Source organism: Candida pseudojiufengensis, assembly GCF_024610245.1.
Source record: "Candida pseudojiufengensis strain CBS 10847 chromosome Unknown scaffold5, whole genome shotgun sequence".
NCBI lineage: Eukaryota > Fungi > Ascomycota > Pichiomycetes > Serinales > Debaryomycetaceae > Lodderomyces > Lodderomyces pseudojiufengensis.
In genome coordinates, this window is record NW_026261528.1 from 817,154 (window position 1) to 843,760 (window position 26,607).

Genomic DNA, 26,607 nt, shown 5'->3' on the forward strand with positions numbered 1-26,607 from the left:
CTACTTCAGCAAAACTATTTAATAAGTTGGATCCCCAATTTTTGGCCTGACTTCAATCGATTCTATAATTCTAATTCAATAAATAGTATCCAAATTGTTTCTCAAAGCTATATTGATTGCATTGTTTTTCATTAACGTCTTGACTTTTATATTCTAAAACTCAAGGCTCACGAACCCACTAAAAAAATGAGATCTTTGCCACCACCAAGAATAACAAGAGCACGAAGATGGAAAAGAATAAGACGAGCTATAATAAATTTAATAACCAAAGGTTATATATCAGATTTTAGTGTATTTCATGGAAAAAGCTTATATTCACGTCATTTCTATGCAATTTCAAAAATACATAAACTGACAATTTTAAATAGAATGAAAACTAGAAAAACTGATTTAAATTTTTTACAAACTGCTAGTTCTGGATTAAGAATAATGAGACATATAAGTTCATTTTTTGCAAGGTTTTCCAGACGAGGGTTAAAAGACGATTTGCTTGGATTTAGACGGGGTAGATTGAATATGTCCATTAGAGTTTGAAATAATACTACCTCATTTGTAAGTTTATCACCAGACTCATATATATCCACGACTTAATGGGCCAAAAAGATTTATTGACTGACGTTGGCATTTATAGAATTTTTAAATAGGCTGCAAAAAATCAAATGTACAACAAGTTCAATTTTGTGTATCAAATCATATTATGTATGAGATGAGATTTTGAAACCTCTAATGAAAAATATCTAGATCGGTGAACCAATTAATTTCGAACCATACCAACATCAACCAATAACATGTCTAATGATACGAAAAACCAGGTTAAGATCAAATTCACCACTAATGAACAAGATGACAGTTTAAAAGTCGATGAGACACCATTATACGTTCCAACATCATTAAAAAGATATGGGTTATCAGAAATAGTGAACCATTTACTTAGTAAAGACGAAATAAATGAAACAGAAGATCGAAAACCAATACCTTTCAATTTTTTAATCAATGGAAATTTATTAAGAACTTCAATAGATGATTACTTAACAAAAAATGGTTTATCAAATGAAGCTTTTTTGAATATTGAATATACAAGAGCTATTCTACCACCGTCTTTCCAAGCTTCGTTCAATAATGATGATTGGATTAGTTCCATTGATGCAATAAATAATTTAAGTCCCGCAGTAACGGAATCACAATTGCATATAAGAGATCCAAAGATTTTAAGTGGATCATACGATGGAGTAGTACGAGTTTATAATATGTCTGGAAAAGTTGAAAAACAATACATTGGACATTCAGCTCCTATAAAATCAGTTAAATGGATATCACCTACTAGAATAGTGAGTAGTGGTAATGATAGACAAGTAAGATTGTGGAAAACAAATTATGAAGATATAATAGATCAAATTGATGATGAAGATGATATAGAGGATGGAAAAACTTTAGCCATATTGGAAGGACATAAAGCACCAGTAGTAGATTTAGATGTAAATCAATCTACAAAAAGAATTTTGAGTGCTGGGTATGATAAAAATGTTGGTTTTTGGTCAACTAATTATAAGGAAATGTCAAAGATTGAAATACCTGAATATGATTCAAATGTAGTTTCCACATCATCTAAAAAAAGAAGAAAAATGGCACTACAAGATTCAACTATAAGACGTCGTTCACCATTGAGTTTATTACAGGGTCATACAGAACCAGTGGAAGGGGTCATATTTGATTCATTTGATAATACCGTTGGATATTCGGTTTCACAAGATCATACAGTAAAAACTTGGGATTTAGTTACTTCAAAAAATGTAGATACAAGAACTACTGGATTTTCATTATTATCTATACTACAATTATCACAAGTTAATTTAATTGCAACAGGATCATCAGCTCGTCATATAAATTTACATGATCCAAGATTATCCAACACAAATAGTAATGAGGTTGTTAATACGAAGTTAGTTGGGCATACAAATTTTGTTGTAGGATTAAGCGCGTCACCGCATAATGCCAATATGTTTGCATCAAGTTCACATGATGGTACTGTAAAAGTTTGGGATATTAGAGCTGATAAATCATTATATACAATAACTAGAGAAGATGGTTCAAGAAATAAAAAAATATTTGATGTATGTTGGGATAATGATATAGGAATAATAAGTGGTGGAGAAGATAAAAAAATACAAATCAATAAAGGAAATGATATATCTTAGATTTTTTTAAATATACGGCCTATCCTAATGTAGTATCTTTATATGATTTATTCTCTTTTCTTGAAGTTGTGAATAAATTTAATCCATAATAACCTTGCCACATGCTTTCTTTGTCTGTCAAATAACCAACTAAACCAGTTTTATTACCCAATGATAAGGGATCATAAATAGTATAAACACTTTGAGCATCAACCCAGCCTAAATTCTTACGAGCTTCTGCTAATTCGTCAGCATTTAATTCAACTTGAGCAGCTGATCCATATTTCAATGGGCCTGCGTTAATCCAATAACCTCTTTCAACATTTCCAGAAGGTTTGGCTAATTTTCCAATTGTATCTAAATAATTGAAAAGGTTTTCAGCAGTATCTAAAAAGAATACTGATACAATTACAACATTTTTATATTTATCTCTATCTGGTATTTCAAATTGAGTGAAATCTTTTTGTGCTATATGTAATGATTCTGGTTTATTTGTTTCTCCAATTGGTTTATATTCAAATGTTCTTAATTGTGATTTAGTATTATAAAAATCTGAATTTGTATGAATATATGGATGAATTGTATATGGCTTTGTATTGTTGCTATAGTTAAAGTCAACAAATAAATTCATTAATCCAGAATTTTCAACAGAATACACAGCACCATAATCCCATTTAGCAAATTCATAAGCTAATCTACCTAATCCACTTCCTGGAAACACCAACACGGTATCTTTTTTTTGTCTATAATCAATTAACATTTCCAATTGTGATGCGATATATTCAAAAATTGGTAATAATTCCAAACTTATATTATTTGGAGTCCAATCACGAGTATAATGTCCCAATGCTTCAATAACTCTATAATTATTACCACTTGAATTACTTGATTCATTTTCTAATAATTCGAAATCTTTTTGACTTACTCCATAATTTGAAACAGCATAATTTGCAACATCATCAATAAATTTTTGATTTGTATCAATTGCTTTATCAATTGATTTTAATTTTTGTAAATAACCAACTTTTTCACCAAGATTTTGTTGAGTCCAACTCATTTTTTTAAATAATTCTTTTCTTCTTTCATTTACTCCCTTTGAATTTGTTTCATAACTTTTTAAACTTTTAATAGCAGATAATACTTCAATTTTTTGTCCATTAGTTAATTGATCAAATTTTGAATAATTACTACCAGTAGTATTAGGAATATTTTTTAATGCTGATGTTTTACCTTTTATTGAATTATGAGCATGTTCAACAATTGATCTAAACATAGATGTTCTCGAAACCATATTTGTAAATGCAAACGTCGTTATTAGAATTGGTAATTGAGATCTATTACCAAATATTAAATTTAATATATGAAATAATATAAAACAAGTTGTTACAATTAAAGATATCGGTTGTATAAATTGTAAATTGCTCATACTAATTCTCTCCAGATTATTTAGATTTGAAGTAGATTAATATAGAAGTATGCATTGAGTGTTATTAATCCATCTCATAGGAATTAAATTATTCAATAATTAGTTTGTTCTGGTCTTTATAGTTTAATATTTATTATTCTATCAAGTTCTACTAAATTTAAGAATTGACATTATTCCGATTGTACCTACTGAAATTTAAAGATTTACGAGGTCACGTGTTGATAAATTTCATCAAAAAACTCTTTCAATTGTCAAGTCTTAAAATGGTAATTTTTACATGTCACACCAAGCAAAATATTTGAAACATATATAGACCAATTACATTTGGTCAACAATGATATAATCAAAACACAATATATATATATATATATGAGAGGCATTCTCAGAGAAAATTAATTCATAAATTAAACACACAACACCAAAATGACTGAATTTGATTTTTCAAACATTAAACCTGTTGAATTAAATACAGAAGAACCTCAACTATGTCAAATTTTATATGATGAAGAATATAAATCAATAATGGGTATGCTTTTGGCATTAATGAAACAAAATGAATATTCTGAAAGAGCACTATATTTGACTGAATTGGGAATTGAACAATTAGCATCTCATTATACTACATGGATCTACCGATTTAATATATTGAAAAATTTACCAAACAAAAATTTATTTGATGAATTAGATTGGTGTGAACAAATTGCTTTGGATAATGAAAAAAATTATCAAATTTGGAATTATAGACAATTGATTATAAATGAAATATTAAAAGATGAAAATGTTAAGTTTGATCCATATAGAGAATATCCAATTTTACAAGCAATGTTAGATTCAGATCCTAAGAATCATCATGTTTGGTCTTATCGTAAATGGCTTATTGAAAAATTTGATTTATATAACGATCTGAAAGAAATTAAATTTGTTAATGATATGATAGATGATGATGTTTTAAATAATAGTGCATGGAGTCATAGATTTTTTATTAATTTCAAACCAAAAAATGTCAATTCAGACAAAATTGATAAAGAAATCAATTATGCAAAGGAAATGATTGAAAGATGTCCTCAAAATGCAAGCTCTTGGAATTATTTTTTAGGAATTTATGATAAATTCGATAAAGATATTATTGAATTGAAAGATTTTGCTTCAAAATTTGTTAATGTTGATAAGAGAGAAGTTTCTAATTCTTTTGCAATGGAATTATTAGCAAATATTTTCAAGAAAGAGCATAAATACGAGGATGCTAAACAGATTTATCAGTTATTAATTAATGAATATGATCCCATAAGAAGTAATTATTGGAAATTTTTAATAGCTGAATGTGAAGATATTTAATGTCAATAAGTTTCAACAAAGATCGAAAACGATCTTACGAGTTTTTTTAAATATATTAACGTAAATGATGAAGAGAAATTAGATATGGGAATATTTTGCTTTTACATTTGTAGCATTGTTTTTCTCCAAACTAATGTAGTATGTCAGTAGTAGCAGCATTTTCTTTTCTGAAACTAGAGTTTTGTCTCCGTTGAGGCGATATCTCCTGTCAAATTCTTTGTTTAATCTTGTGTCTCGAAGTAACTGATTCGTATCATACTCAGGTATTATATCCGGAATAATATTTACACATAATTCAGGAGATTAGTCAAGTTTGGTAATGATTCAAGCCGCGTGTAAATACGAAATTAATTAAATTTATTTTACTCCGTCCTTTTTGATTATCAAGACTTTTTTGTGGATTTTAAATTTCTCGTAAATGACTATCAAATCGTAATAATTTAAGTTTGGGATAGTTTAGTTTATTCAAATTCGACAATCACTATTCATACACTCAATACGGACTTACGAAAAACATCAAGAAGTACTGTTGTGGTAGAATTTTTACATTTTAGTAAAATATTACTCAATCGAGGAGGACTTTATAAAATTAAAAATTTGACCTAATGGAGTTAACAAAGTTGAAAAAAAAACAATACGGCTGTTTATCAAAAATTGGTAGCATATAAAATTCTGAAACATTTGATATCAACGTTGTTGTGATTCATGCGGATTTAACTAGGACCGCACCTATACAAGATCAAAATACAAATATTTCAACTCTGTAGACTTTATGTGAATACAATGGTTGATTTTCCAGTATATCTGGTCCTTGCTATGGGACTCACTTTAGCCTGGTCTTTATCTATTCATGTAAAACCTCTGACTTGTATCTCCTAAATCCGCACCCTGCATTTAGTGTTTATCCGAAGCAGCTTTTTGTGTAACAAAATATTTTTTAATTGTTTTTCAAAAACAATTAATTTCATATAAATAAACAGAATCATCTTCATCAACGAGATGAAAAAGCTTGAGATACAATCAAATCTACCTTATATCAATTATCATTTGTAACCTCAAACACAATGGCTAGGGAGCAGTTTAATTCAAATATAAGTTCTGCTTCATCAAATAATTCAAAAGCCGCAATCATAGAAGAATATACCCCACATGATCAACAACTACCAGATATGGAGGATCAACAATCAGTAGCTACAAGTGAACATCGTCATTTTAAAGAATCAGACGCCGGAGATGGAACAAAAAGAGAAGATCAATATATTCATGGATTTCAACTAGTAATGTGTTTTGTTTCATTATTCTTATGTTTATTCTTATTTGCATTAGATCAAACGATTGTTGCTACTATAATATCAACTGTTGGTAATCAATTTAATCAATTTGAGAACATTGGATGGTTATCTTCTGGATTCTTATTAGCTATGGCTGTATTTATTCAACCTTTTGGAAAATTATCGATTATTTTTGGAAGAAAGTGGACAATGGTTGTAGCTATTGTTATCTTTGAGGGTGCATATACTAGATGAGTTTCAAATTAAACTATTCCTCAACAAAGGGCCTGTTCTGACGAAGATTTTAAACCATTCGATCATAATGATGATGCGCAAATCATGTTTGGAAGGGTGTTTTGAGAAAATGAAAATAAATGCATTGTCGATCTTAATCTATAGTGAATACTACGATTAAATGTGTGGCATAGAGAAATTGATTCCAGTTTGCATCATTATTTATTAAACTAGCTATGAAAAGTGATGATAACAAGAATAATTGACAATCTTGACCTTTTTTTCAGAACTCTCGTCATGATGGACTTTTTTATTCTGAATCAAGGTACTCCTTCAAATTTTGGTACTCATCTTGTACAAACAAAAATTCGAAGGCTTTGATACCGGCTGGTGCAATTACATATCGTTGCAATTTCCTCAAGGCGAAACAACTTCGAACAGGTAAGATTTCAGCAACCCCTAAATAGAATTCCATTTCCAAGAATTGAATTGGTAAATTTAAATTCCTATTATATGCATAAGTGAGAAGACATCTTAAATAAATTATTTCTTCTTCTTTTTTGTATGGATAAGATTGAATCTCATGCTTTTTTGAATTAGTTTGAAATTGAGCTCCATATTCTTTTTCGAGTCTTCCCAAAATATTGAATGGGGTACGAGCAATAAGTTTTTTGTTGTAAAGTTGTAGACATAGGTCTTTATTAAAAGGTACCAGTTCCATTTGTTCTATTATTTTAGCATGTTCTTCTTCAGTAAGTTTTCCATTTTGAAATGATACTTGTGGAGCAGCAAAACCTAGAAAACTAAGATGACGCAAACCAAGATTAACTAAATCACTTTCTGAATAAGTAAATACCCTGTATCTGTTATCCACATTGTTGAATAAATTTTGATAAATATTATATTTCATATATGCCCTAAAATTTGAACCAAATTTACTATTAAGCGTATCCAATGCAAAATGTATAGCTTCTTTCAAATGAATTAAGATCAAATTATAATATTTTCCTCTAATCACGGCTGACGAACTCCTTGTTAATTTGGAAACAGCAAAAAAGAACTCTTCAGAATTACCAATCACTCCTATTGAATGAGTGTTCAAACAATGAGTAGCTAAGCATCTAATGAGGTGTAGATCGTAACTTTGTGGATCACTGTCAAGATCATCAGAATCGGATTCGTCTGATAGTTCATCTTCTTCAATTATATTTTCTGAAGTCTCAAACACTTCTGGGATATCACTAGAATCATTAAGACGTTGATCGATTCTTTCCCATCTATTTTTGACATACAATGGAACTCTATTAAAAAGAATCCCTAACTCTTCAAATGTGCTCCAGATAGCTCCCTTTTTACGTACCTCTTCTAGTATTTTCTCGTTTTCTTGTTCATAGAAAGCACCATGATTTAGATTATCTTCCTCATTACTGAAACCAAATTGAAATAGATCTTCGCATCCCATTTGAATCAAGTCTTCTTTGCTGTAACATATATGTTTTAAAACACTTTCCTGAAAATAGTTAGCCAATTTGCCAAGTGGTTCATTGATTTTTGCGACTGAATCAAACTCTAAACGATTCAAATTTGATAAATCTATAAAGACTTCCTCATGATCATTAGTAGTTGGAAGTTCAATAGGAGTGATCCCATATATTGGAGGATGTCTAGCACTGCTTGTTTCTAGTGGTAAGTTATTATTCAAGCTTGCAACGCGATTTAATTCGACTACTTCAAAATATTGTTCATGTTCTCCAATGGTTTCATCATCTAATCGGGTACGAGGAACCACTTTAATGACTTTTTTCTTATTTTCCAGTACATGAGGAGTCTGAGGTTCTTCAGCATTGGTTACTTCGTTATGTAAATTGAGTGCTCCATCTTCAGTATTAACACCTTGTTCCTCGTCATGAGTGCTTACCAATCTTTGTCGAGAGCTTCTGGTCCTTGCCATTGAATGGATCGATAACTAGTGGCGGTAAATCGGTTGAACACTTTAATTAAAGTAAAAAAAAAAATGATTAAAATTGACGCAAATTTTAAGACATAGGCGAACCCACAATAACTTCAAACATCATTCACAAAAAATAGTGAAGATGAAAATCAAAGCGACCATCCTACATTTGTGGCCAACTGTGGGTGATGAAGCTAGTGGTGGTTCCTAATCAATGGTAAAATCTGAATTGGGCTCTCATACTGCATATGAGGATAGCAATATAAACTTATTCATCTTGTCAAATATCAATTCAAATTGTTGAAAATAAAGAACTTTATCATGAAATGGAAAAATTTAGCCGAGTGTAATTGATTTAGAAACAGCTGCTGCCACCAATTGCTCGCTAAAATCTTCAATACTGATGAACGTTGAACTATTGAACTACAGAGACCCTATTCGAATGAATCACTGAAAAATATCTCCGTTGCTGTGATGATGAGGCTTCTGGTGAGGGGGTCATTCTTATAATGTTCAAAAGAAATTATCTTGGAATTTTGAAAGAAAAGAGATATATTGAAGGTAGGCCTTGAAAGATCATTGGAATTAGAGTTCAACGTAGTAGTTGGTATTGTGCATCAGCTTGCTTAGTATATGCTCAAAGTGTCAAGTCTGCTGAATCATTTGTAAATACCTGACTCACCCTGCACAATTTACCTACATTCTTGAGAAAATTTTCGTCGAGATCGACCGTCGTTCCATCAATTGATTTGACTATTCACAAGCAAGTGTTGAAAATAATTTGATCGGTAACTGAAATTAAAACAGTCAGGTGAGTTAGTTATATAATTTGTTTACTACATTTGGGTATATTAATTACTTATTAATTCATTACTTATTTAATTCATCAATTATATTGATTTATTATTTACTCAATTGATTATCATTCTAACTCATTAAATCAGTTTATTCATTAGTTATAGTATTCATTAGTCATTGTAGTCATTACTCTTTACTTCATTGTATTCATTAGTCATGTTATTTAAAAGTTTCACTCTAGTTTCCAGCCGTTAATTCGACATAATCTTTCACATGACGATATGTTTCCTGCACAGCTAAAAATTCAAATGCTTTCAAACCAAAAGGTTCAAGCTGTGTATCGTAGAATTCTCTAATGTCAAAGCAATTTTTGGTCTGAAAAAGCTGAGCAATACCGATAAATACGTGTGGCTCCAAATGAGTCAATGGAATAGGGAAACTCATATTAGATGCGTAAGTTAATAGACATCTAATTACCATAATTAGTTGCTCTTTATCAAAATGACGAGAACTTTGCGAAGCCACTGTATTTGCACCATTGGGAAACAATTTCTTCCTTTCTAAATTATTTTTGAATCTAGCCTCTATATTAAATGGGGTACGATTTATAAGCCCGGTATTGAACAAGTGTAAGTACAATCTTCTACCAGCAGGAATGGTGGACATTTCGGATCTAATAGTACTTAACTCTAAATCGTCAAAACTGTTTTCTTCTTGAAAATACTTTGGTTGATCAACAAACCCCAAAAAGCCGACATCGACTAAGCCCAAATTTCGTAATTCTTCTTCAGTATATAAATATTGATTATAAGCAATATTAGCCGGTACGAATTTGTTCAGATAGTACCCCATCTTTAGATATGAGTTAAAATTTAACGACGTTTTTCCTTGTAAAACATCTATAAGATAATGCACTGCTTCTCGAAGATTAGGCATGAGTTGAACTTGGACTCGATGCATTGATGCTATCGATGTGCTCCTCATGTATTTTGATATTACGAATAATAACTCAGATAAATAAGGTAAAGGTTTTCCTGCTTCTTTATTGAAGCAAAAGGTTAAGTATGACCTAATTAGAAGTACATCTTCTATATGTGGTGTTGAATAAGGGATTACTGGGTAGATTGGTTTGTCAAGAATGGTTTTCATCACTTCTTCGTCTACTTCATTCTTAATATTATCCCATTGTCTGATAACATAGAAAGGGATTCTATTCAATTCGGTAGCTAGACTATCCCACGAATCATTTGAAATTCCGTTATCTGCAAGATATTCTATGATAAATGTATTTTCGAGTTCCGTAAATGGTTTATAATTGAATAAGTTTTGACTGTCAAAACCAAATTGGTGTAGATCTACTATTCCAATTAGCCTAAGTTCATCCACCGAATAAATTAAATGCTGAAGCACTTCGGGTCTAAAATAGTTGCCAACACAACCCATAGGGAGGCCCAAGTCTCGAAGTGACTGAAAATTGAAATGATCCACCATTTTTTGTCTAGGATCAAGGGATGTCAACCCATAATTCAATGGAACCCGCTCCAAAGGAATAACGGCTTCATTTAATGACGTGAGCTTGAAGCTTCTTTCATTTCCATTTTTTAGTACCAATGCTTGATTATTGATCCCTTCAGACTCGGTTTTAATGAAACCATATAGATTATTGTTGATAACAGCAGTTGCAGCGACAGTTTGTGATATTGGGATTAAATTCAAATTTGTATTGGTGCCATTAATAGATATTCCATTTGTTTCATTTCCATAATTATGATCTGATCCTTCTTCTAAATGACTTTCATTATTATTATTTGATCTTCCTTCCAATTCAGTTGCAATATTATTAACACCTAATCCTCTTTCCATATTACCTTCATCACTATCTACTTCACTTTCTCTTGAACTTTCAACATCATTATAGATTGAACCGCTGTCTAATTGACTTTCTTCATTATTACTTGATCTTCCTTCCAATTCAGTTGCAATATTATTAACACCTAATCCTCTTTCCATATTACCTTCATCACTATCTACTTCACTTTCTCTTGAACTTTCAACATCATTATAGATTGAACCGCTGTCTAATTGACTTTCTTCATTATTACTTGATCTTCCTTCCAATTCAGTTGCAATATTATTAACACCTAATCCTCTTTCCATATTACCTTCATCACTATCTACTTCACTTTCTCTTGAACTTTCAACATCATTATAGATTGAACCGCTGTCTATAGAACTTTGCAATTCTTCTAACTCTAACTGTCGCCTAGATCTTTTCATTGACGTATATAGTTGAAAATGTTGTTGGTCGTGAATAAAAAAAATATCTGGTTAATGTAAACTAAATATAAAAAGTCACGCGTCTGTTTTATGATGTCTAGTAATCACAAAAAAGCTCAGGCAAAATCAACTCATCAACTCATCGAAACAGTTATCTAGTCCATATTAAGATCAACATCAACCCTCAAAACAATATCAAGATCGACTTTTCGCCCATACTCGCGAAATTAGCATCAACAACCACTCGTGAAGTTACAACAAAAATTTAGATCTAAGTACTTCAGCGAATTAATAATTCCACTCAACTCAGGTATAAATTACTATTCGACCCACCATGCGTTCAATATTTATATTCACGACCAAAACTTGTTTATGCTGTGGACAGTCTTGAAAGAATTCAGTATTTTAGAGTGACTTTTGTATTTGATACAATTTACACATGTCACAGCAAATGGACTATCACAACAAATTGTTCAAGCCTGCAAAACAACATACTGGAAATTATAGCACGGTTGAATGTTTTAAGACCTACTTCATGATTTGAATGAGAATATACCTTTCGAGGAAGTGTAATAGCTTGATTTGATGTTGGTGGTCATGTGCGTGCACTAAATTTAATGAAAAACGTCCAGTATTTGGCAACTAGCTCAGTTACATTGGTATCATTCAATTCAACTCCTTATACGAATAGGATTCCACTACGAGCTTTCTATTTTCTATATTCACCAACACAGCTGACAAAACTAAACTTTATAAAAAATGGGAGTAACAACAAACGAGTGCATATTTCATTAAACACATAAAATTCACTTGTACAAAGGATCCCTTGGATCTTATTGGAGTTTTAACTACTATTCTACATTCACCATCATCAAATTGTTGAATTGCATACAGAAAAGTAAGAGGGAGAGGATTAATTTGCGACGCACTAATACTAGATATATGATTTTGGAATCCTAATTTAAAAATTCATATCATCAAAACCCGTTATATGCGGCAGCTAAAATATAAATATGGATGAATGAAGATGTGAAAATTTTGAAAAAAAAACTCAATATTCCATATGGGGAAGGTAGAGTTGATAAATTGGGTTTAATGGACTCGCACGAGTTGGAAGGAAGCAGCAACGATAAATTTGTCGAGTTTGAAGAATTATACGGGCATTGCAGTATATTTTAAGTTGAGTTTCAAATAAACCTTTAAAGTTTAGCCGTACAAGAGAAAGGTATTAGCATTATCTAACAAGATTAATTTTGGTGCATGTGCCAATATTATAGACAAAAAGATGATGTTGATGATTTATATGGAGGCGGGTGTTCTTATTTTGAATATGCCTACTGTACCTAGATCTATAATATATAATCACTTTATATAACTTAAAATGTGTAAGTCATGAAATCGCATCACGACTTCATAAGTAAGGAAACAGAAACAAATCTAGGTGAAGAATCAAGATCAACCAAACTTGATACAAATTCCAACTCTAGTTTTAAGTCTATTTAAATTCCAACTCTAGTTTTAAGTCTATTTTAGATCTTTTTCCATTCAAAAAATTCAAACTTTTGATACAAATCTTAATGGCCAATTGAAATCTTTTCACTTTTCTTTCTCCTCATAAACAAGTCATGATACCAGGATGTAAGCAAGTTCGTTAAAACTCCCTTACTTACGTAATAATGAGTAGAAATGATAATAAAGTAATAATAAATTACAATAATCAGAACTGACAAGGTTCCCAATCTTTTGATTGCAACTGATTATCAAAAGTAAAATGATTAATGTAGATGATGATAATGTAATCTTAATTATAGGTGTTTGATAATGTTGATTAACTATGTACTTCTATGTATATGAGTTGTTGATGACTTTTGTCTTAATTTCCTTAAAGATTAATTTCCTATAACACATTCCTAATCCAGAGGATATTCAACCCTTTCGATTAACTAACTTTATCATTGACTTGCACAATAGTCAATCTTCCTAATTCATAATAACAAAAACAAAATAGTAATATGTGTTGTTCTCACAGTTTGCAATTTTCAATATAATATCTTTAATTACTTTGTTTGGACCTTTCTGTTCAAACCAATTTATTTATCATCGTTCAAACAAAAACATGAAAACATATATCAATAACATATATTTGAAAACGAGGTAACTCATAAACATAACTTTAACTTAATAAAGATTTAAAATAAACATCTGTGTTATATCAACTTTAATAATTCTTATCAATTTAATTTCTTAACTTGCATAACTATTTTAAATTCAATTAAAAAGGAAAAAGCATAATCACTTATTGTAATCTCATTATGTACTCCATTACAACTACCAACAAGATCTGAACATCAATAGCCTAATTTACTCTCCGCCCGGAATGAAGTCAATTGTCCTCAATCGAACACCAACAACAACAAAAACCGGAAGGATGAATGAATGGTTGAATCATTACTAAGATTTGATCAGGATCTTTGAATGATGTGATAGCTTGAACTGGATTGATGAAATATACCTTTGTCCTAAGTATGGAATGGAAACAAAAAAATGGTCTGAAGGATATATGTTGTGCCAAATCCCGAATAAAACAGAACCAAGCGACACGCTAGATTGGAAAAATAAAACCAAACCTAACAACTCAATTAAAAACTAACTTACCCAAAAAAAAAACTCAAATAAAAATAAAAAAATTTTTGAAGAGAATATAATATCCAATTCCAAAAACAAATGATGTGGAAAACCTTTTGGTAGAAAAACCACAGATGGTGAGATCAAAAAACCAATACAATTAAAATTATACATACCTTTAACATCTTGTATTAAATTGCGCGGAGATCTTATCTTTTAATTATCAATTTCACTGACAGATACTTTTACAACTTCACCTGAAGATTTTTCAATTTCTGACTCAAGTTTAAAATTATCTAATAATTCCTGAAAATAACTAGGTTCTATTGTATTCTTTGTATCATTGAAATCAAATACCATTGCATGTGATGGGTCACAGTCCATAAAAGTATATGAAACAAGTTCTTCTAATAAATTTAACCCGACAATTTCTTTAATTAATCTTTCTCCAAATAATGATTACTAGGAAGAGGTGATTCTTTTAACATATTTTGAAAATTTGTATATTATGGTTTCAAATGTTTTACATTAAATACTTTATCATAATCAGTTGATATATCCACCTCAATTCCATAAATATTTAGTTTCCTTCAAAAACTATACTAATATAATAAGGCCTAAAGTACAAATTAGTTTGTTTAAATATCTTAAATTTTGTTGCAAACAATTTAGAATCACGATGAATCGATTCTATGCTCCATACTTTTTACTTTTTAGTACTACTAATTTCATACTCGCCTAAAAAATTCATCCACATTGAGTCCAACATTTGATTTGGCTAAATTGATAATGATTATATGGAAAATAAAATGAAGAAAATTTTAAAAATTCCGGCTACCACATCAAGTCAGATTTTAATAATTTTTAAGATTTCAATAATTTTTTTACAACCAAAATAAAACCCACATTAACTACACTCAGCGCTGATATTCACAGTTCAATTATAAAGTCATATTAGCTTTTTTTGGCACTTTCTTAGTGAATTCTTATAAAAAAAACAACAACATCCAATATCAAAATTGTTTCAAGTGATTTTTTGAACCATATTTAACACTAAAATACCTGAAGGTCCAGTTGAATAATTTTGTATGACAACCATCCAAAGTGATAATCTTAAAGATAATACACAGAAGGTGACTCTCCTGGATTTATTATTCGTACCACCGTTAATTTGTTTTAAATGTGGCTTTGCTCATGAATATGTAACCACCTTAGTTAAACATTTACAAGAATACCATGATTGTGAAAATTTAGTACCTCCAATAATAGATAGTGGGAAATATATATGTGCAATTTGTGATCTAGAATTTATTGATGAGGCTGCTTATTTACTTCATGAAAAAACTCATTATGAGAATGTCTCAAAAAAAAATCTTCTGGAGGATGAAATGAAAGCCAAACGGGAGCAGCATCTTGCTATTGGTTCTGTGGTAGACGTTCCTGAGGCAGTTTTAAAAAAAGGAAAACTTTATTGTCAGCTGAGACATGATGACGTAAATGCCACCGTCTGTTCCCTTAAATTCAGATCCCCTGCAAAATACAGACAGCATTGGTATCATACCCATTATCGAGTTGATTGTGATCATTGTGGTAAAAATGTGCTATTCCAAAATTTAAAAAAACATCAACAAACGATCAATTGTGGTAAAGTTGAACAACTGGAACAATTTATATGCAGAAAATGTAAGAAGTCGTTATTTGATAAAAAATCGTTGGTTTATCACGAGGTGGCTTGTGATCCACTGAAAATTGTTAAGACTAAAAAGCAACGTTGTGGTTTATGCAATTTGGAAATTGCAGAAGGATCAGAAGCTTTGGAAAGACATCAACAATCAGTTCGATGTAAAAGGTTAAGCAATAGACCATTGGAAGAATTTCATTGTGCTTTATGCAAAAAAGTGACCAATACCAAAAGAGGTCTTACCACTCATTACAAAAACCAGCATAATAACGAGCAAAACAAGAAAAAATCGGTTGAACAACATGTAAATGAAACAATTTTGGAACCCCTTTATGATGCATTTGGTGACTTAAATCTTAAATTCCAGAAACCATTGAAAGTGAATGATTCGTTCGAAATGGATGAAATAAATGATAGTGATGAAATATTGGAAATGATGCCTAATGTTGACCATATGTTAAATGATAATGATGAGTATATTTCCCTTGATGATCAAACAACAACCCACAAAGAGTTAAGTATTGGAGATAAAATCATGCAAGCTAACAAGGTTTGTAAATTTTGTGAAAATCAGTTCTATTCCAGTATGCACCTACTTCATCATTTCTTGAAGCATCCATTATGTTTGATACAAGCTATTGCAGAAACAGATTATTTACAAAATATAATCAGTCCACAGATTGTGTATGATATTACGGTTGAGCAAGCAGTTGAAAAAATGACAACACAACAAGAACCAATTGACTGTGCATTATGTATCGAGTACCTGGTGGAAAAGCCTGCAAACTTTTATACAGTAACAGCGTATAAATATCATTTAGCTAAAATTCATCAAATGATTTCACCAAAAGATCAAGAAATTTTCCTTGCAGGTGTTGAAAATTCATCTCATATCAAGGATTTCAGATGTTCAGATTGTAATTTGAAGTTTCATCGGACTGACAGGTTAAGAAGTCATATTGAGTCTCATCACATTAGGTATTCTCATAAATGTCCGGATTGCTTGGAAAATTATTCAAGTCTGTCATACATGATTAGGCATGAACGTACACATTGCAAAGCTGTTAAAAATTTGAAAGAAAAAATGATTGAACGGATCATAAAACTAGGACTCTTGTGTTTGTCTGCAATTGCTGAAGTAAATGGCACTGATATAAAATTGAAAAACTATTTGGACAAAAAAGCTGGTGTATATGAGAAAGTGGAAATTTTTTCGCACGATGAAAAAAAATTTGGTAGGATTATTGATCAAATTCCAAAGCCATTTTATCTCAAGAAAAAAAATTTTGAACCAAAAGAAAAAATTTACAAATGGATTAACCAGAACATAAACAAAAGCAACAACAAATCGGGTAATCTTGAAACATTAATACATGGCTCAGATATATTGACATTTCAGGAATTGAATAATCCGGATACAGACCCCATTGGATATATTCCCGGCTTTAATGCTTACAAGGCGGCTTCAGAACTGCAGGTAATCACGTTCATAAGAAAAAAAACTTTTGAAGTTTCAGAACCTGGTATCATTAATAACAAACTTAGTGAAAGATTCAAAAGCCGCTTTTACGATATTACTATTTCACGTGAAGGATTTGAAAGAACAATCTTAAATATATACGGGCCTCAGAATGATAAAAAAGAATTTTTAGAAGAAATTATAAGCATAATCCCAGACATATCAGATCCAAAATATATAATAGTTGGGGATCTTAATTTGAGTATCAGAGAAAAAGACACGCTTTTTTCGTCATACAGCAGAGGTTTCAAAAAACTATTTTATCAATTAGTGCAAAAGATAAAGGGAGTAGATGTACATGCTCACTTGGATCCTTCACATACATTGATTACTCATATTGGGCACTCATTCGCTCATAGATTGGACTATGTAATAGCAGATAAGACGTTTTTGAATCAAATTCTTGAATTCAAAGTCAGTTACCTTGGAATTGGAGATCATCTTGGTATTACTATTCGTTTCAGTTGTTCGGAAATTGATGCAGAATTTGAACATTTAGATTCGTGTGATTCCGAATTATTAATGTTAAGATTGGTCTTGGGTGCTAAGAGAAATAAGATTAATAGAGATTTTTTAAAGGTAAAGTTTTATGACTATAAACTGACTTCGGAATCAACGTTCATGGATACGTTAATAATGGGTTTTAAAGATGGCTTTGATCCAGAGTTGCCTTCTGTAAGTATCGAAGAAGAAGAAGAAGAAGAAGAAGAAGAAGAAGAAGAAGAAGAAGAAGAACAACAAGAACAAGAGCAAGAACAAGAACAAGAGCAAGAAGAGCAAGAAGAGCAAGAAGAGCAAGAAGAGCAAGAAGAGCAAGAAGAAAAGAATCAATTGTTGGTAGGATTAGATGCCGATGCTGTTGATACTCACGATAAAGGTGTTACGGTTAGACAAAATAAAGCTATTTTTACATCATCAATGCCCAAGAGAAGAAGAATTGCTCTAGCTCCAATAGAAAATGGAGTTTCCCAGATGTCTCATGGAGTTTCCAAATCTATACTATGAATTTTTTTCGAATATCTTGCTTCATAGTTGAGATATAGCTATTTACAAGATGCAAGAATCATAGCTATTTCACACAACAAGAAACATATAGATTTAGTTAGAAATGCAGTTATCTTTTATTTTTTTTTTTTTTTGAAATCAATATATATTTAAGCATAAGTATAAAATTATAAACTTAATCTATATAAGGGGCACCTGATGCACATGGTGTCTTAAGCTATTGTATTCGTGGAATAAAAATCAAAACGCATTGAAAATGAGCCTTAAAAAAACCACCTTTGGTTGATTTGTGCTTTATATAAGTATCTTGGACATTATGGTATATGTAGGATTATCAATATCCATCTTGCATTACTTTCAAATCTAACCAAAACTTCATCTTGCCTTTTCAAGGCTGGTCTTGGTTATGCCGTCAAAAACGTACCTTATTTAATACGTTTTCAAGATAGTTATTGATTTTGATGATTTGATTTTTTGATAATCTAGGATTTCCTATAATAAACTTCATTCCCCGATTTTATAGATTGAAGATGGAATGAACAATAAGTTTAGCCCGAAAGAACCTCATTACAAAGTCTTTAGTCTAGATTAATTAGCAGTCCACGTAATTCAATTTTTACGCTACTACTAATTATTTCTGCGTACCATTCAATTTTTTATATATCACATCCTAGAGAAACCAAATTTTATTGATTTTTTTTTATTTATCAGCTGCTAGTCATATATACATATTTCAATGGGAGTAGTATTAAGTTCTGTTGATTTCTCATTCTATGAAATTTCATAGTTTTAGTTTTCTATAAATATATGTAAAGTAAATATTTGTTGTGACTGAAGAGACATCATCTTATAATGCAATGCTTGTATCAAATATTTCGCTTTTGGTACTTAATAATTTTGATGTAATACGATCCAAACTAAATTTACCATTTATATATTTCAAACATAGTAGATATCATTTAAATCTTAAATCCTTGGACTTAGACCATTACTTTTCTCCCTCCTAAAATTATGAATTGGAGTTGAAAAAAAACGTCACTATTCATGGATGGTACCTGAGTCAAATTAGACAATTATTCTAGTCTTTTGGTAATATTGATCATTTAATCATTAACTCTAGACCTGATTCTTGAATATAATTGATAGGTAAACTATAATTGATTAAAGATTGTTTGATTCTATTAATAGTTTTAGTAATACTTGAACTTTAAGTAAATATGACTTTGTTATTGAACTATGTAAAAATACTATTATAGATCAATATCACATCCAAAACCCCAGAATGATTCCAGTGCAACTAGCGCTAAAGTTTTTCATGTTCCTTTTCAAACACAATTAATTATGCATTATTTGATGCTTTAAGTGATACAAGTATGCCAAATGATTATTCATATAGTTGATATTTCTTAAAACGATGATGTAATTCAAAAACGTAGTTTTATGTTATCCATATCGTGTAGTATGATTCATGTTGGTTTTTCTTTAATTATTACATGGTTGAATGGAATTAAAATATGAATAGGTCATGTAAATTTTCAGAAATAAGTATAAATTTTTTTAGTGTGATTAAGCTTTACTCTATTATATCTTTCAGGGATTCGCTTCGGGTGAATGAGCTTCTATTACTGCCTTTTCCATGTCTAGTTTTTGTTTTGGTGCATCGTCTGATCTATTTTAGACATTGTAAGTTTATTATTCCAAAAAGTCAAAACATTCAATACTTGTTCATTCAAAATTTAGCCCAGTGTAAATATGAGTTATATTAAATAACAAAGCCATTCATCAATATCAATAGTCAAATAAATTTTTAACATTCAATATGTACCGGCCCAATTGTATCCTGATGTATTCGTCTGCATGGACATTTGACTTGTCGAAATGTTTGATGATTGTGCAGTTTTATCTCTGATGTGTCGTTTAGTTGTGATTTAACTTTGAAGAACCCTCTTTCGACACAGGTTAGTTTATCTGAAAATATATGGTTTGAATTATTTCCAACACCATATATATAGGACCATGTTCGAGCTCCTATTATTGATCCAATATACGGATATACTCCTTTCTTTGCAACAGGAATTGCATTTTCTATTTTATCCCTTACGAAAAGAACTAGATTATATTACAAATTTGAATACCTTAGATCAGTGTGATACGTGTAAAGTGTTCACTTCAGCGTGAGTTATAGAACAGACATTGGGTATTTTTATTTGCAGATGATATATATTAATTTGTAACATTCCAAATAGTAGTGTTGTGAATTCAGTGTTAGCAAGCTTGTATTTCCTTTCCAAATCTTTATATAATTTATTAATAATCTTTAACTTATTTAATATCTCTGAACTCCTTGCTTTTGAATCAGACGTTATATTTTCTCCATTTGATTCATGTGTTGGTAAAAGAAACAATTCGTGAACTTCAATTCATTTGTTCTTGTTTTCCAAATCTTCATTAATGATTTAGCACTTTTAGTTAATGCTTTTATGTAGTCATTTACTTCACTACAATCATCTCTCTTTTCTTTAACAAGGGCGTTTGATCTCGGATGTTGAAAAACTTTGAAAACATTTGGGTGAATTTGATTTTGATTAGATGATAATCTACGAGTTGGTGACAGACTTGATAATATGATCTATTTCTTATCAGAATTTGGTTTCATTGGTTATTGTTATTAACATCATTTGTCATATTATTCGTTCTATTGTTTGAGGTCGTTGATTGAATATAATCAATACATTCTGATTTATTTATTTAGGAGTGAATTGAACACAAATTTTCACTGTTGTTAGAATCTCCTCATTATTTGGAATTTTGGTTAACTTATATTCTTTTCAATTTTTGAAATATAAATTTGATTTTTTACAAAACAATCAATAAAATCCATAATATATTGCTGTTTGATACTTATCGCTAAATTTCTACCAATTAACCTTCACTTAAATATAAAACAAATTCAGCTAACTCGTCACTTTATAATAATTTTTCGTTGTTTCTTCTTTCTCAGCGAATAACTTATAATAAGGTGTATTAAATTTGATAACTAAATTTGAGCAAATTTATTATGGATAGTATTTGATTATTTAGGATCAACATATTTATCTAAAAGATCCCCAAAAAAAATGTAGAACAATATCATCCCGATGAGTTTTTTCATCTCTGGTTGATTACAATTTTCCATCTTGTAAAGTTTTGTTCGGTTTTTCATACAAATATTCACCGAAATATTGTGCTGAATGTTCAAAATGTATTATTTTATAGTATCTATTTTAGGACTTAATTCATTTAATGTTGTGATTGCTTCTTCAAAACCACTGTAATAATCACGTATATCATCATGTTTTATTTCTATTTCTATTTCGTTAAACAGTCCCCAACTCTATATTCAATGATGGCATTTCATCAGTAAAATGTTTGTTCATATTTTTACATCCTCTATTTACCCAATCTCTTGCCGCTTGAAAAAGTATACATTACAGCAGGTTCTGAATAATTATTCTCTTTAAATTAAAAGCTATGGTCATTTTCCTTAGTTTCTGCTTTTCGTAACATTTTGAACTAGACTCTATATCGTCGATTAATTGATTACTTTCACGTTTTTTTCTTCTTCATTCCTCTGAAATAATATCATGATTTTAAGTTGTATTCTGATTTTGGTTTAGCTTTTCAATACCTCTCTTGTGTGAACCTCTTACGCTTATCCTTGATAATTCATCTTCATGATTTAATTTATATTGATTTTTTAAAATATCGAAAAAAAATATGACCATACTTCAATGATCTATTACTATCCACTAAGTGATAATCATTACTGGCTTTGATTTGTCGTGATTTGAAGCAAATGCGATAAAATCAGTGATATTAGTTTCGTTGTAATTAACTTCTTACCTAATGATCTTTTGAAACTTTCAATCTTTGCTTTTGTGTAATTTTACTCAGTCCATCGTCTTCACGATAAAAAAATACGAATTAGATTTACCTATTATTTAAAAATAAACTCCATCTATAATTTCATCTATTCAGTGTATAATTTTCAACTTTCCATAGCAAAACTAGAAAAATCAAAACAATAATAACCAACAAATTCAAAAGATAATGTTGTCTCAATCATCTTTTATGGGGTAGATATTAACATACAATAATTGAACTATTCTTTGTAACAATCCATTTCATCTAAAGATTTAATTTTAACAATTTATCCGACTTATTGACGATCAAGCTGTGGTAATTTGATTGATTTGTTACGTTACAGGAAAATATTAAATCATAGCAGGATATTGAAAAAGAGGTAATTTGTGGTAAATGGGTAGAGCCTATAGTTGAATTCAGTCATTGACAATATGAAAGTGATATTTAAATCTTGAAACTTCCTATTTTAGTAATAAAACCTGAAGTTAATACATCGTGTGGACAATGAGTGATTATTGAGAGGGAGAAATTTATATGGGTTCAGTGATTCTTTTCTATCTGGATATCGAACACCAGATACAAAACTCATGATTTCAATCTTTAATTATCAGCTGTTATCATATTTATTCAAACGTGAGGTAAAATATGGTTTGTTATCTTATGACTTACTATTTTGCACTTACAATCTGATTTCCATGTTGATTGTCCTGACAGTGAATTCGGTCTCCGTCAAACTATGATTTTGGGAAAAACAATAAAATGATGACCATGAAAATAGAAGTAATTGACCTAATTATAGGAAAATATATTTACGAAGATTAAATAACGTGAAATTGTGATTTGATTCAGTTGCTAGCACTATGGTCGTATCAATTTTATTAGTGTGATCTTTTGAATTTTTCACAGGAAATAAATTTAAATTTGTAAAGAGTGATTTATTTGCAACAAAAGTTGAGATTTTTTTACAGCAAAATCTTTCGCATCAAATTCAACTCCATAAGTTTATTGCAACTCTGCTTTCAAAATTTAGCCTTAATATCAATTTTTTTTTTTGCCTTTTTAAAATCAAATCTAATTTTAATTTCACGATTAACCATGTCCAAAAGATTTGCAACAATTGATGATGCTGTTGCAAAAAGAACAAGAAGCTCTTCAAAATTATCAAGGGGATACTTTCACAGTCAACCTGATGGAATTGACTCATTATCATCAAATTTTACAAGAGTTTCAAAATCCAAACTCTTAACCGGAATCAAACCTATGGTGAATTTGAAAAGTGACTGTGGTAACATTCGTCGAACTACTAGAAAAGAAACACATTTATTTGATGGACCAGATATTAATGTGGGCTAATCATCTTCACTAGCAATTGGTATAAATAAAGTCTTGCTTAAGTAAAAAGTATGTTGACTTATTGAAGTTGAGCATTGAGTATAATATTACTAACGCTGTTCAGATTATTTCTCAATTATCACAAAAATTAAAAGGTAAGGAGAACTTGATTGTTAAATCTTATAAAGCTGTATTAACTCAAATCATTACGCGGATTGTTCACAAAAAATGTTAGAAAATGAGGTTTTGATTGATCTATTTAAAAAATCCTTCGATACACAAGCTCCACCAGAATTATCAACACAAGACATTGCAACATACAGAAGTCGGAATTACATTAAAGGTGAATTGAAACCTTATCAACTCGATGGTTTACATTGGCCCATATCCCTTTATAATGGCCCCGGTCTGGTGTTCGGGTGATGATATGGGTCTTGCTAAAACACTCCAACTGATTTCTTTTTCAAGTTATATAATTCACTTCAAACAAAAAATTTATCGTTATTAATTGATCCTTTGACTACACTAGACAATTTATCTCAAAAAAATGGAATACGAAATAAAAAAATTTATCTTGCTACAAGGTGATGAAGGTCACGTAAAGAAATTACAAATGAAGCAAAAAATAAAACATTTCAAGTATTGATAACCTAATTTGAACTCGCTGATATAGAAAGTTCGTTCTTGAACAAATTCATTTAGGAATCTTTAATAAAAGACGCAAATCATTGTGTTAAAAATTATGACTCCGTTTTGTTTCAAAAATTACAGTCCTTTGAAACATCATTCAAATTATTTTAACAAAGTGAAAGGAGTTGGTGGTTCTTAATAAACTAATTAGTATTTTGAGACCAGTAATATTCCGTCGGTTCAAATCACAAGTATTATTGTTACCACCTAAAGTCGAAACTGATTTATACATAAAACTTAGTTCAGCTCAAATGGCCATTTATCAACAAATTTATGGAACTAATACAGTAACAATAACAACAAAAAAAATGGTCAGAAACTAGAAATTTAAAAGACAACAACTTGCAATCATCCTAATTTATTTGATGGTATTGAAAAAGATCCTCCATACGATGAAAATCAATTGATTCAAGCATCACAAACAATAATTGTTTTTGATCAATTAATACAAGAACTTAAGTCAAAAGGTTCAAGAATTTGATTTTTTCACAAATGACATCGATGCTTGATACTTTGGTGAATTTTTGTACTATAAAAGATTTTCAATTTTTGAGAATTGATAAAGATACTACCCATACCGAAAGATATTAAGCAATTGATCAATTCATTGCTCAACAAAGTAATAAATATTTGTTTTTATTGAGTACTAGGGCTGGTGCTCTAGGTATTAATTTAACAAAAGCTGGTTTTGTTATATTGTATGATTCTGACAGGAATCCACAAGTTGATCTTCAAGCCATTAGTAGAGCTCATAGAATTGGACAAAATAATACGGTAAAAATATTTCGATTTATCACTCAATAACGGTTGAGGAACATATGTTAGAAAAAGCTTATAAAACAATTAAATTGGATCATTATATATTTTCAAACAATTATTCAGATAGGACTCATTTGGAGCAGGATCAACTTGAAATTCTGGCCAATTCAAATGTTCAAAATTTACTTTATAATTCCATTGTCATATATTAACATAAAAAGATCCAAAGTTTATCGATCAAGGATTGTATCGATCCTGATATCAATATTTTAGACATTGAATCATTTCACTAGGATATGGTAATAAAAAAGAAGAAAGAAAAAAAAAAGAAAATATTATACTAGAACGAAGAAATAGAAAATTTGGATTACATTGGTAAAATATTTTGAATAGATTAAAACTTGTATAAGAAGCTCAATTCATGAACTTATGAAAAAAGTTCATGTAAACATTTATCTAATAATGGAATTTTTTTAATAGTCAGTCATTCATTAAACTTGATCAACTCTTTGTACTATGTATCTTACTCTCACATAAGCAATTTCAATGAGCAGCTTAGATTGGGCTTTCACCTTCGCTTCACACTTGTAGTTCATTTTGAATCCCATGTGAATAACCCTGTGTAACAATATTAACTCTTACCCAAAGTAACTCGCTATTTGAAAAATATATGTTATTTTTCCATTGTGGCTATATCAGAGGCAAACAATCAACATCGTATCAATTTGAGGTGTTTTAAATCATAAACACGTATTTGGTCAACAAGAAATTTTATTTCCCAGATACTCTTCCAGTGTTCGTGGCATCCCAAAGATGATAACCTCCCTAAAGAAATTAATACCCATTGTAAACTTTTATGGAATAAAAGTCTATAATATGTTGTACGAATTCATTTCTAAGCATTTAAGATCATTAATAATCAAATTTGTTTGCAAATGGTAAAACTCTAATTTCAATTCAATCTATATATCTCCAGCTATTTGAATGTTGATGCAATGGAAATTTTCACAAATCCTTTAAACAAATATTGTTTTTGAAAACGTGCCGGCTTTGAACTTTGAAATATTTGTACTCCATTAACAGTTAAGTTTAAACGCTGAATAAATTGATGAGGATTCGGTTTAGGGTAGTAGTGATTTGTGATTTGTTAAGTGCTTGCTTCTTAGTTTGTCTGGTCTCAATATCATTCAATCATCTGAGTATAAGTAATTCAACCTATAACAAAAAGTTTCGAATGAATTTCTATAGTATGAAAAGATAACATCTGAAATACAAATACTAGTGATTAAATCTGAATTCATGCTGAATATGGGTACTTCTATGTTCTTTGATGGATGTGTGAAAATTAAATATTTGTGCTGATGATAAAGATTGTTATGAATTTATCGTACTGGTTTAAGCCAAGCTGAACACATGATTGTACGAACCTTGAGAGGAGTGGTAGAAACGTGATATCAATGAAAAAACTATTTTATTTGGATGGTAATAATTGTTGAATTATATATGGCTTAGTTTTATCAATGAAGTGACAAAAGACGACTGATTTTTATATCTCATAATCAATAGTTCTCATTACAATTAATCATGTCATTTGTGTTGTACACTTAGTCAGTCATGTCAAAAACTT

At 30.1% G+C, this 26,607-nt stretch overlaps 8 protein-coding genes across 8 annotated transcripts; 5 read left to right on the forward strand and 3 right to left on the reverse strand. All coding sequences in view use genetic code 12, as the record gives it.

Annotated features, from left to right (window-relative positions):
- Positions 1-788: 788 nt before the first annotated feature.
- Positions 789-2,195, forward strand: YTM1 (Ytm1p; the record flags this gene model as incomplete). Its single annotated transcript, XM_051757360.1, has 1 exon — positions 789-2,195. One exon carries the CDS (start codon positions 789-791, stop codon positions 2,193-2,195), a length of 1,407 nt encoding a protein of 468 aa, XP_051614914.1.
- Positions 2,196-2,214: 19 nt separating this feature from the next.
- KGF55_002654 (uncharacterized protein) lies at positions 2,215-3,465 on the reverse strand (the record flags this gene model as incomplete). The annotated part of the gene is made up of 1 exon (XM_051757361.1): positions 2,215-3,465. The coding sequence occupies one exon, from the start codon at positions 3,463-3,465 to the stop codon at positions 2,215-2,217; it is 1,251 nt and encodes a 416-aa protein (XP_051614915.1).
- Positions 3,466-4,023: 558 nt separating this feature from the next.
- On the forward strand, positions 4,024-4,935 carry RAM2 (bifunctional protein farnesyltransferase/protein geranylgeranyltransferase; the record flags this gene model as incomplete). Its single annotated transcript, XM_051757362.1, has 1 exon — positions 4,024-4,935. The coding sequence occupies one exon, from the start codon at positions 4,024-4,026 to the stop codon at positions 4,933-4,935; it is 912 nt and encodes a 303-aa protein (XP_051614916.1).
- Positions 4,936-5,999: 1,064 nt separating this feature from the next.
- Positions 6,000-6,461, forward strand: KGF55_002656 (uncharacterized protein; the record flags this gene model as incomplete). The annotated part of the gene is made up of 1 exon (XM_051757363.1): positions 6,000-6,461. The coding sequence occupies one exon, from the start codon at positions 6,000-6,002 to the stop codon at positions 6,459-6,461; it is 462 nt and encodes a 153-aa protein (XP_051614917.1).
- Positions 6,462-6,750: 289 nt separating this feature from the next.
- KGF55_002657 (uncharacterized protein) lies at positions 6,751-8,391 on the reverse strand (the record flags this gene model as incomplete). Its single annotated transcript, XM_051757365.1, has 1 exon — positions 6,751-8,391. One exon carries the CDS (start codon positions 8,389-8,391, stop codon positions 6,751-6,753), a length of 1,641 nt encoding a protein of 546 aa, XP_051614918.1.
- A 1,035-nt stretch (positions 8,392-9,426) lies between these two features.
- KGF55_002658 (uncharacterized protein) lies at positions 9,427-11,466 on the reverse strand (the record flags this gene model as incomplete). The annotated part of the gene is made up of 1 exon (XM_051757366.1): positions 9,427-11,466. One exon carries the CDS (start codon positions 11,464-11,466, stop codon positions 9,427-9,429), a length of 2,040 nt encoding a protein of 679 aa, XP_051614919.1.
- A 3,713-nt stretch (positions 11,467-15,179) lies between these two features.
- KGF55_002659 (uncharacterized protein) lies at positions 15,180-18,296 on the forward strand (the record flags this gene model as incomplete). The annotated part of the gene is made up of 1 exon (XM_051757367.1): positions 15,180-18,296. One exon carries the CDS (start codon positions 15,180-15,182, stop codon positions 18,294-18,296), a length of 3,117 nt encoding a protein of 1,038 aa, XP_051614920.1.
- Positions 18,297-23,294: 4,998 nt separating this feature from the next.
- KGF55_002660 (uncharacterized protein) lies at positions 23,295-23,552 on the forward strand (the record flags this gene model as incomplete). Its single annotated transcript, XM_051757368.1, has 1 exon — positions 23,295-23,552. The coding sequence occupies one exon, from the start codon at positions 23,295-23,297 to the stop codon at positions 23,550-23,552; it is 258 nt and encodes an 85-aa protein (XP_051614921.1).
- Between the last annotated feature and the right edge of the window lie 3,055 nt (positions 23,553-26,607).